The sequence below is a fragment of the Pteropus alecto genome, unplaced genomic scaffold (assembly GCF_000325575.1).
Source record: "Pteropus alecto unplaced genomic scaffold, ASM32557v1 scaffold101, whole genome shotgun sequence".
In the NCBI taxonomy this organism is placed as follows: domain Eukaryota; kingdom Metazoa; phylum Chordata; class Mammalia; order Chiroptera; family Pteropodidae; genus Pteropus; species Pteropus alecto.
Genome location: NW_006432945.1, coordinates 19,409,695 through 19,420,538, shown reverse-complemented (window position 1 = coordinate 19,420,538; position 10,844 = coordinate 19,409,695). Strand labels below are relative to the sequence as shown.

Here is a 10,844-nt window from a genome sequence, read left to right as displayed (position 1 = left end):
CGCTGCTGGGCAGCCTGGAGCTGCTGCGGTTCCGCGAGTCGGGCATCGCCTCCGAGGACGAGTCCGCCAGCGAGGACAGCGAGGAGGACCCGCCCCGCCTGCAGCACCTGCGGCGGTGCCAGGCGCTGGGCGACAGCCTCGACGACGAGGTGGCCGTGTAGGCGGGGCCGGGAGGGGGTGCTGCCGTGCTGGCTGCCGGCACAGTTACCGCTTCAGACGAGGAGGGGGGGACCAGCTCCCTGCGGCCGTCGGCTCCTCCCCCGCTGCAGTGTGTGGGCCGGGGGCCTTGCGGGCCCGCGGCTTTGGGACAGAGCTCCCCGGAGGACACCCCGTGCTGCGTCTGTGTGCCCAGCAGCCCCTCGCGCTCCCCGCTCTGTGGCTGGACTGGACTGGGAAGGGGGCGTCGTACGTTCTCAGGTGCTTTGTGTGAGGGTGTTCGGGTCGCCCGACCCTGCCCCGCGGACAGGGTGGTCTCTTCGGTGTGAGCGTGCACGTGGGCCGTGTCACGTGGTGTGAGCCGAGCTGCACCCACACGTGTTCCGTGGCTGGGTGTTAGTGTCGCTTCACTGGGAGCTGGTGCTGGACAGCGCCCAGGCCCTGCTGGGAATGCCCGTGGGAGAATGGCCTCTTCGCGGCCACTGGTCACTCTGGTCTGCCCACTTCCCGCCTGCGAGCCCCGGCGCTCCGCATCCTGCCCGGGCTACGCCGCTGCAGCTTTCCGAGCGTCCTGCCCCCGAAGGCCTCAGAGCCCCTGAGCCCGACGCCCCTCGGCCAGCCCGCACTGGGCGGGAGCGGTCAGTTCTCACTGCGAAAACAGGAGCGGGAGCCGGTGGCCAAGACAGCACAGGTGCCCTCTTCAGAATCACTGCCACTTGGGTCAGGGGCCACCGCTGTGCCACCCTCGCCCGGGTCTGCGGGCCGGTCCTCGAGCCCAGCGAGCAGCCGTTTTGCCATCTCGGCCCCACGCGGTCCCTGTGCCTGCGGGCGGCTCCGCTGGCTTCAGGGAGGCGGGAGGGCTGTGGACGGCTGCCAGGCGCCCGAGCAGTGCGTTCAGGGAAGTAGGTCTTTGTACTGGGCGACAGGTGACAGGCCATTCGAGGGTCAGTTGGTGAGGATGAGGCTGCCCCACAAAGGAGGTCCTCGGCCGTGATGTCGCTTTGTAATCTACGCGAGTGGCAGCTTCGTGTGAGCCTGGGTGTCGGAGGCGGGACGGCCGCGTGTGCGGGAAGGGCCCGTGGGCGCGTGCGGCTGGTGGCGAGGGCCGTGGGCCTCTGGGGTGTGGGAACCAGCGGTGGACTGGGTCGAGGGGGTGGCTCTGCTCGTCTCGTCCCCTGGTCAGTGTGGGGCTGGGTGCAGGTGCGTGAGGACAGGGCAGCTGGGACCAGGGGCTCCCCCAGCGGGCACCCGGGCACCACAGCACTGGTGCCTTCGGGGGTGCAGGGCCCGGCCTCGAGGCCTGCTGCCTGCAGGCCGGCGCCGAGGACCCAGTCTAGTGAAGCCAGTGGGCTGGGGTGGGTGTGGCTGGCTCTGATGGCCAGGTGAGAGCTGGGTGGGGACAGGTCCTCCAGGGGCCCTGATGGGCCTGTAGAGGGAGGAGAGGGACTGGACCGGGGACCTGGCCCATTGAGACCCTCGCCCAGAGTGCTCCCCGGGGTTCCAGGCGCCTGCCTGGGCCGCATCCTCCACAGGGAGACCCAGACCAGCACCTGCGGGGGCTGCGGGGGTGGGAGACACAGGACAGCTCCAGGGGCCGTGAGGGGGAGCCCTGCAGACCCGACGTCCCCTGCACGTCCCCAGCCCCGACTCCTTGCTCTGCAGCTCAGCCCTGTCCCCTCTAACGCACCTCTGCTCAAGCTTATGTGGAGGACAAGTGGACGCCAGGGCCACCTGCCTTCGTGTGTGCCCCAGACCCCCGGGACGTGCAGGCTTGGGGCTCGGGAGGCCTCAGCATGGAGCGGGGGCAAAGTGCGCAGACGGAACTGTGCGGACTCTCGCCTCACACTGCCCGTCACCGCTCCCTCCAGACCTTGCCTCTCGCCCCCCGGTTTACTCTGCCCCCTGCTGCTGACACTTTGCCGTTAACTCTGTGGGCTCAACTCTCTGGGAAGACTCTGGTCATGCAAGTGCCCTTACCCCCGGGGGTGTCACTGTCTGTGGCTTTTGCTAATAAACCTCTCTTTTTTCTAAAAGCTTTCTCTTGTCTTTTCTTGCTCCTGCGCCCCCCCGCCCCCCTCTTCCTGTCCCCTCGCTCCCCCCCTTCCCAAGCCGGGCCTCAGCGCCCAGGCAGCGCTGTTGGAAGCAGCCCCCGCGTCCCCGAGGGGGGCGATGGGGCCTCTGGCTGGAGCCCACACGGCTGCCCCAGTGGCTCTCGTCCGGACAGGTGGCAACATCTGGAGATGGTTTTGACCTCCACAAGTGGGGGAGGGATGCTGTTGGCAGGTAGCGCATGGATCAGGGACGCCACCAAAGCCCCGCAGAACACAGGCAGCCGACGTGCCAGCCGTGCGAAGGGACAAGCCCCGTGGACAGCGTTCCCAGCTCTCCCGGCCCAGGCCTGTCACCGGCCAGTGTGCGGGGGTGTGGCAGTGGCAGCCAGTTCAAGTGCTTCAGAAAGCACGACGTCATAGCCATTCTGAGACATCACCGAGCCTGTCGAGGCCACGCCGTCCCTGGCTGCACATCCAAAGCACACGGTCGGTCGGGCAGCTTGTTCCAGAGCCGGCTGCACGGAAGGCCGGGCAGCCACTGCCTGCGTGGCCTAGAGGGGTTCGCGTGTCACGGCCACACAGCTCCGACGCAGGGTGCGGCTCTTCCGTGAGGTGTGGGGGGATGTGGCGGGGAGGCGGGGTGTTCATGCCACGAGGGGCTCAGGGACCCAAGGGCTGACGTCACGGGAGTCAGGCTCCTGTGGCCGGGGCTCCATGCGGTGTGGCGGCAGCATCGGCCGAGCCGGCCCTCGTCTGGCCGGGCAGACTGACGAGCCGCATTGTCTCGTGTGTAAGATGCGGCTAAAACACGCCATGGAGAGTGGCCGAGACCGCGTCCAGGCGCCCTGCAGGGCAGCCGCGCCTGCGCCCGTCAGCAGTGCCCTGCGGGGCGCACTTCCCGCTGTGCCCACATGGCACTCGGGACCGGACCGGAGAGTCGCCGGGTCCCAGTCACGCGACCTTGGTGTGCAGGGCGCACCTCGTCCCCGGGAAAAGTGCAGCTCAAGCGCCTGCCGGCAGCGCATGCCACGTCCCGTGACCCCTGGGTGGCCCCGGTGGTGGCTGCCCTTGTGTCGAGCGTGTTCCGTGCCCGTGACACGGCCTGGAGGAGGGAGCGTGAGCAGACGGGCCGGTCCTTCCCTGGCTCCCGCAGACTGCGGAACTCCGAGCAGCCTTCTCGCCCCCACCCCTCCCCGGAGCCCCTCCAGAGCCCAGCCGAGGGGCACGCGTGACAGTGACGTGCGCGCAGAGAAGTCTGCACGGGCCCAAGCGGCTTTCCCATCTCGGCGAACAAGAGCAGAGTGAGCATTGGGCACCTGCCCAGAGTCACTCACCTGCGCTTCAGGGAGCCAGGGCCAGGCGGTGAGCTCAGGGCGGTGGGCGGTGGGCAAGGAGCGGGGTCAGGCGCAGGACCGGGAGGGGCCTCGTGGCTCGGGCTCTGCCACGTGACATGCCTGCGGGAGACGCGTGGGTGCCCGGAGGGTGAGGCCACCCTACTCCCCACCTGTTGGCTCCTGGTGGGCGGCAGGAGCAAAGGGAGGTTGGTGCCAGGGGCCTGAGAGGGACCGCAGCCCCAAGTCACAGGGAGTGGGGATGGGGGGCCCGGAGAGGCCGCTGAGCTGTGAGCCGCACAGTGGGGGACACGGCGGCGCCCCGCACCGCTGGGCCCAGTCGGCGGCATGCTTGCTCAGAGATGGGGAGGGCCGGGCCGCCTGCGGGCCTGCCGTCATGGTGGCGCACGCCGCAGAGATGCCACAGTCTGTTCCGCCTCCGCCAGAGCAGCTTTCCTCGTGGGGGGCTGTGGCATGCATGGCAGGGCGCCCCCTCTGCCTTCCGCACAGAGACATGTCCTCCCTGTCCCAGCCCTCAGGAGCTCTCACCCCCAAGCAGCTCCCAGACCATGCGGGGTCCCTGCCAGCGGAGGCTTCCCCACGCCAACGCGGAACAGCGCTTGGCCCCCGTCCCTCAGTGCGGGCTCCCCGAGCTGAGGCCGGGACGGGTCACCGAGGGAGCAGCGTGAGGGCCAGGCCCTCCCTCCAGGGCCATGCCCGAGTCACCTGCTGAGCTGCTTAGAACGAGTTGCCAGGCCACCCAGAGTGTCTGGTGCGGCCGGCCTCGGGGGGTCTGCGAATTTTGTTTCTAACAGGTTCTCACGGGTGCTGACACTGCAGTCTGGGCACCTCACTTTGAGAGCCACCGTCTTAGAGGAGACTCAGCCTTCAGGAATTGCCAGGGGTGGGGGTGGCCGGTGTCCCCGGCAGCTTAGCTGCAGGGGCGGGGGTGGCGGCAAGGACGGCAGGCGTGCAGGGCCCTTGGGCGCGGCCGGGCTGTGACTTGCCGCTTTATTGGCATCGCTGTGGCACGAGGGGGCGTGGTCATTCGCCTGGCCTGGCCTACTGGGAGGCCTGGCAGCTGGCCGAGGAGGAGAACCTGTCCCCAGGCCGGGCCCACTGCTCCTTGCCCCAGAGGGCTTTGAGCCGGCGGTAGTACACCCTGCAGCTGAAGCCCTCCTTGAAGCCACCGCGGATGTGGCTCTTGAGGGACCGCAAGCTGGGGTACATGCGGCAGCAGGCCGCACACTTGTAGCCACTCTGCTGGGCTGGGTGCCACCTGGAGGCCATGAGGATGTCCTGGGACGTGATGGAGTCCACGGCGTCCGGGCCGTGCCTGGGCTTCTGCGTGGCCTCTCGCGGACACGTGTCCTCCGGGGAGGAGGAGGAGCAGACGCTCTCAGCCAGACCCTCGGGAAGGCCGCCGTCCCCCCGGCCCTCGTCCCACAGCGCCTCTGAGAAGCTGCGGGCCTCCAGGCGGCTCTCCACGTCCGCACACACGAAGTAGCTGTAAGGGGAGAACCACGGCCGGTAGACGGTGCAGTTCCGCCTCAGCTGCTCCCCGCTCTGGGCGTCCCCTAAGACGCAGTCTGCAAAGGAGAGGGCTGGGTCTGACGCCGCGCCTCGGGCAGGCCGGGGGCGGGTCTGGGGTGGCTGGAGGCCGGGCAGCACCAAGGCCACCTCCACCCGCCCCCCGCCCGGGGTCTGAGTGGGGAGAGGCCGGGCCGCCCTTCCGGGCCCTGCTTTGGTCTGGTGTGGAGACTGCTCCCCCCGCACTGAGCCCGGGGTCTGTCGCTGCCTCCTTGGAGGACAGACGGGGCACAGCCAGACCGCCCGCCTCCCGCAGGCCGCCCCGCTGCCAGTACCAGCCTCACTGCCCACCGCACCCGAGAGGGGGAGCAGAGAAGCCAGGGGCCCCAGCAGGGCACCAGAGGGGACCGCGGGGGAGGCAGCACGCAGGCACCTTCTCTAGGGGTCCCGTCTCCCCGCTCCAAGACGCCTCACCTGGAGAGAGCAGCGCGTGCCGCAGCCTGTGCCGGAGGACGCTGCTCGCGAGCGCCGGGGGCCGCGCCTGCGCCGGGCTGGGCGCCGCGCTGGGGAGCGCGCTCTTCGCGATGTCTGCGGTGCAGAAGGGGCTCGGTGAGCTGAGGGGGCGCGGTCCCTTCGTGTCCCACCCGGGACGTCCCCGCAGGCCCAACCTGGGCGCTGCGTGGCAACCCCCAGGTGAAGAGGGCCCTCTGCTGCCCCCAAGGCGGAGCGGTCCTGAGGGCGTCCTTGGGAACTGCAAGTGGGGCCAGTGGTTCCTGAGCGGCAGGTCCAGGGGAGGCTCCCACCGGGGCGCGCGCTCAGCCCCCCTGCAGCTCAGCACGCGTGTGTGCGCGTGCACGCGTTCGTCGGTGTTCGGGAGGCGGTCCCGTGCGTGCGAGGATGTTGGGGGTCCTGTGTGTGCATCCCTTGGGTGCACGATGTCCAGGAGGGGGTCCCGTGTGCACGTCGATGTCCGGGAGGGGTCCCACGTGCAGGGGAGTTGCCCGCAGGACCGGATGGAAAGGCCGACTCTGGCCGGGTAGTCTGTGGTCAGTGCCTGAGCCTCTGCATTTCTAAGCGGCTCTCGCGATGCTGACGCTGTAGGGGCACGGACCACAGTGCCAATACCGTGTCACAACGTCTGCCCTCGGCGGCCCTCCTCTGAGGCTGCTGCGGCCGGGCTGGTGCGTCTTGGTTCCCAGGGTCAGGACAGGGCTAGGCCAGCGAGCGCCCCACGCAGACAAGCTGTCAGCTCCAGATGCCACGTGGGTCCAAGAGGCAAAACTTAGACAACAGCGTCCCCCACCCTTCCCTGGCCAGAAGCGAACCAGCCCTGAGACTTCTCACCGAGAATGCGGCATTTGGAAAAGCCATTTTCTCCCATGTGTAATGTGACTTTCTCACTAAATCGTGGTCCTGTGACACCATCTGGTAGCGTACTCAAAAGCTTCAAAAACTACATTTTTGTGGCCCTAGTGGCACCAGAGTTTACCTGGCAAGCTGGTGGCGCGTGAGGACATAATGTCGGGAAAGGCGCTCGGGGCCGAGGAGGAAATCCGCGGTCCCGAGATGCTTAGGAGTGAGAAGCTCTCCATGCTCGGACGGACGCGGGCGCCAGCTCCCCCGCCGGCTCCCGAGGCGCCCCAGCCGGCTGGGTGGGGGCATTCCGGGCACGGCTGACATCACAAGGAGACCCGTGGTTCCACTCACCCGCCAGGTTCTCTTGCAGAGACGGGTGGGCCTGCTGCGGGCAAGGGTCACACCGTAGAGGGGTCCTGCCTTGTGGCTCCTCGGCGGCCGGTCTAGGCTGGGAGTCCCAGAGAGAAGGCCTCAGCGTGATGTCGTCCGCCCGCTTTGCTCTTTAGTGCCACTTACGAGCTGCCGCCGTCTCCCTCCGGCTCCGGGGTCTGTCTGAATAAGCTCCTTGCTTCCACCCGCTCTGCGTCTCCTGCTCCTCCCTGTGCACACGTAGACTGCCCCGGGCTGCTGGGAGCTGGGTCACAAAGGCAGAGTCCCTTCGTGCGCACAGGCTTCAGTGTGTTTCCTGGGAGAAGGGACCAGCCATTGCTTTACGGGGTTGGCGCCACCTGCTTTTGGCGAGTCACTGAAGCGCAAGTGGGCTCACCCAACAGCGCTTTGCTCATCGCAAGTGACTTCGGCTGCGACCAGCCTGGGTGCCCCGCTCGCCCGCACGCTGGGGGGAGGTGACGTGCCACTCTGAAGACAGGCCGCAGGTGCCGCGTTCTAGGCAGTCGTGACAGCTGTCAACGAGGTGCTTCAGGGCTCCAGTGGACATGTTGTGCCTTGAGTAGTGGCGGCCTTGCGGTGGCCGAGCTCCGACGGCCCAGCGCTGTCCTCCTGCCTGGCCTGCTCAGCTTGGACGTCTGCTGGACAGCGTGGAGGACGCGTCTCCCTCTGCCCCGTCTCTGCCCCCGTGGACGGAGCCCGCGTGCCGGGGGTGCGGTGTCCGAGCCCACCCACTGCGCCGTTAGCCCTGTGTGGCTGGGCAGACGCCCCGCCGTTCGGCTGCCCCGTGTTCATGTGGACCGTGGCGTGGCTGAGCGGCTGCTGGTCTAGAATCTGGTGAGTTGCACACACAGGACAGGTGCGTTGGCGCATCCCGCACCGCCAGGCACCACGGGGCGAAGGGCGGGAGCCGTAGGCGGCCGGGCCTGTGGGCAGGGCTGTGACCGCGCTGTGCTTCGGGTTGGTTCCTGAAGGGTCGTGGGAACTGGGCGTCCGGTTGGCGGGGTGTCCGTGCTGGTGACTCAGGGGACATTCAAGTGGTTGGTCAATATGTAAAATATGTCTCTCTGTTTGTTTCCCACCTGCTTTCTGAGTCCCTTTCTCGGACAGGTAAGAGACGACCTTTCCTGTGGGCGACTTGTATCCCCTGATGTCCCCTCTGTTGGGTGTGCATGTGGGGGTGTCGGGGGGGTGTTGGGAGGGCCACCATTGCCATTGTTTTCTGACCGCCAAGCCTCTAGCCCTGGGGGGGGGCGCAGAGGTGGACACTAGTGCCGGCTGCAGGAAGGGCCACATCCTCGCATGTGGGGTGAGGGGAGCCCCAGCCAGGCCCACATTGCAGAGAAGGGCAGCTTCTCGCAGCCGGAGCGGGGGCCCGTGGACCAGTCCCGGGGGTGTGGGGGCTGCTTCTGCACGAGGTCGGCCCGCAGCACGGTCAGCTTTTAAGCATTCGTGTGGAAAGTCAACCATTAAACCGACGTATCGAATGCCTGTTATTGTGCGAGGCCCCGAGCTTCACAGAAAATAAACATCACTTAAGATGCTACTGCCCCTGCCCCCAGGAGCTCCCCGCTGTCACAGAGACAGAGTTGTAGCGGGTGTGGTGGGCTGTCTGCGTTGTGTAAGAATTCCGTGTGTGTGTCCTGAAGGGCAGCAAGGAGCACGGGGTGTCCAGGATGGGGCGGCGCCCGCAACTCACTTACGTTTATTAGAAACCATTTTACAATGGCAAAGGCCAGAGCCACAATCAGGAAACACAGAGCACCTGGGCCGGGCAGTGACATTCGCGCTGCTCCCCCGTGGCCCCTGCGCCTCCTGGTTTGAGGGAAAATAGTTAAGTGACTTGGTTTCCAAAGGCTTCTCTGCTAGTTTGCAGATACCACAGTTAAGGAAGAATTAGAAGGAAGTGGGGCGTGCTGGGCAAATTATGCAAATCTGCATGAAAGGGGCCAGGTCTCAGGAGTGGGAGCAGGAGCTGGGGGCCCTGTTGGGAGGGCTGTGGCTTCCCCCCGGAGCGTGAGTCTCCGCCTGGAACCCACCTGCCTGGACCGCTGGCCCGGGGAGCGCTCGCTCTGCACCCCTACGTGTCCCCAGGGGCGCTTGCCCTGTGCAGCGGTCCGGGTCATTCAGAGGTGGAGGCGGTGGGGTCCGTCCACGGGGGAGGGCTCCAGTCCTCTCCCACGGCTGGCCCCTGTCCCGAGTCCCTTAGAACAGACCTGCTAGGCCGTTGGCTTGGAGGGGTACCTGCCGAAACCACGCAGAGAGCAGCACCCGGCCCAGTGCGGGGGAATCGGTCGCGCGAAGGTGGCGGGAGGGAGCATCCTCGCCCGGCTCAGGGAGGCTTGGCGAGGGTGCACTCGGCAGACGGGCTGACAGGAGAGAGGCCACCCCGACTGGAACCCTGCCCAGGGTGACGTTATGGGGCCGCCGCCGGGGGTGGGAGCAGAGTGGGCTGCGGCCCCGAGGTTGAGCTGGGTTCTGGGCAGGCAGAGGTGGCCCGTGCCACTGTGCGGACCGCCTGGCTCTGAGCCGTCTGTATGACACGCGCTGGAGCTGTGCCTTCGGCCTCCGCAGTTCTCTGTCGGCAAGGTGGGTTTGGCCCGTCGACTCCACATGTTTACTGAGCACCTACTGTGTGCCAGGCCCAGGCCGGCTGTCCGAGATACAAAGATGGATGAGATGCAGCCTCGGCCCTGTGCGTGCTCACGACCCGTGGGCCCGCACTGCCCATGACAGGCTTGTTCTAGCAAGGGGTGGTCCCCGGAGCACCGTCCGCAGGCAGGCCTGGCGGGGCCAAGCGGGGCAGGTACCAAGAGGCCCGACTCTAGGGGCGGAAACCGGTTCCGGGCCAGCCTCGCCATAAGTGGCACTGTGGCTCCGGCCGTTCGTCCCTCTGAGCCCATGTTCTTCGCCTGCGAGTAGACGCCTTGCCGTGCCCGCCTCCCGAGGGCACGCTGAGCTGCGTGTCCGTGCCTCCTGCCTCCTGCCTCCTTGGAGCTGAGCACTGGCCCCGGGGGTGACGCGCTCTGGCCGCTTGGCGCCTGTGTGCAGATGGCAAGTCCCGCCCGCGGAGCCCACAGGCGCTGCGCCCCTGGCTGCTCAGTGGGGTGGCCCCAGTTCCCGGCCGACGCCCCGTCCCTCTGCCAGCTCTGTCCCAGGCCGAGTGGGGGCTCCGTGAGAACATCCCACCCCGCTGCCTCGTGCTCATCCTCAGCAGGCTCAGCCACCCAGGCGAGGGGTCAAGCATGAGTCAAGGGCAAGTCAGCTTTCGAGCTGAAGCTGCTCACTGATTAAGTAGTCTCCATCGAGAAAGCGGGGCTGGAAGGTTCAGGGGTGCCTGCTGGACATCTGGAGCCGCGGGCAGGGTGGGGCGCACGGCCCCTCACGGCTCTCTCCCTCCACAGCTGCCTGCGGCATGTTCGAGAACGTGAACGCCGCCCTCACGCCCCAGCCCCAGTCTGGCCGCCCCTTCCCCCGCTCGTCCTGGTCGCCGGCCCCCGGCTCTGCCGCCCTGGGCTCTGCAGAACACGGCGGGCCAGGGCTCTGGGGAGGCGGCAGCCAGCACCTCGAGGACCTGGGCCAGGCCGTGGGAACCAGAGCGAGTGACCTCCTACAGTGCACAGAGCCGTGGAGCGGGGCCAGTGCGGGCACCGTGGAGGTCAACGCAGCCGCGGAAGCCCAGCTGGCCAGTGGCGGGGGTGGCAGGTGAGTGCAGCCCCCATGCCCGCAGGTCTGTGGGCCCACTGGGGGCCAGGGGCCAGCTAGGGTCTCCAGGGGACAGTGACCCCAGGAAGGGATGCGAGGGTGCCATGTGACGCGGGCTGGGCCCCAGGCCTCACGCGCCCTGCAGGGGGCTGCATGGGGAGCGAGCACTGGGCCTTGAGGTTCCAGTTAGGACGACCGAGCGGACAATAACCGCCGTGGTCCAGAAGCTGGAGGTGGACTTGGCGCAGCCGCCGTGAGCTGTGGGCGCCGCCCTGACTGTGGGCGGAGAAGCCAAGGGCCGGGGCGGGAGGGGGGCGGTGGGGGGTCC

The 10,844-nt window shown here is 67.8% G+C and overlaps 3 protein-coding genes across 3 annotated transcripts in view; 2 read left to right on the top strand and 1 right to left on the bottom strand.

Annotated features, from left to right (window-relative positions):
• Positions 1 to 171, top strand: part of NOS1AP (nitric oxide synthase 1 adaptor protein) — a 51,837-nt gene extending 51,666 nt beyond the window's left edge. Inside the window, 1 exon segment of the mRNA XM_025044016.1 lies at positions 1 to 171. This exon segment is cut by the window's left edge and continues 103 nt beyond it. Within this exon segment, the coding sequence (XP_024899784.1) occupies positions 1 to 161 (161 nt within the window). The 3' untranslated portion in view covers positions 162 to 171.
• A 2,746-nt stretch (positions 172 to 2,917) lies between these two features.
• Positions 2,918 to 7,347, bottom strand: SPATA46 (spermatogenesis associated 46). Its single transcript, XM_006907876.2, has 3 exons — positions 6,558 to 7,347; positions 5,543 to 5,656; positions 2,918 to 5,127 (listed from the first exon to the last, which is right to left on the bottom strand). Exons 1-3 carry the CDS (start codon positions 6,658 to 6,660, stop codon positions 4,601 to 4,603), a joined length of 744 nt encoding a protein of 247 aa, XP_006907938.1. The 5' UTR covers positions 6,661 to 7,347; the 3' UTR covers positions 2,918 to 4,600.
• Positions 7,348 to 8,215: 868 nt separating this feature from the next.
• CUNH1orf226 (chromosome unknown C1orf226 homolog) overlaps positions 8,216 to 10,844 on the top strand; it is a 5,552-nt gene continuing 2,923 nt past the window's right edge. The window contains exon 1 of the mRNA XM_025043965.1: positions 8,216 to 10,516. Coding sequence (XP_024899733.1) covers positions 10,227 to 10,516 — 290 coding nt within the window. The 5' untranslated portion in view covers positions 8,216 to 10,226. The remainder of the gene's footprint in view (positions 10,517 to 10,844) is intronic.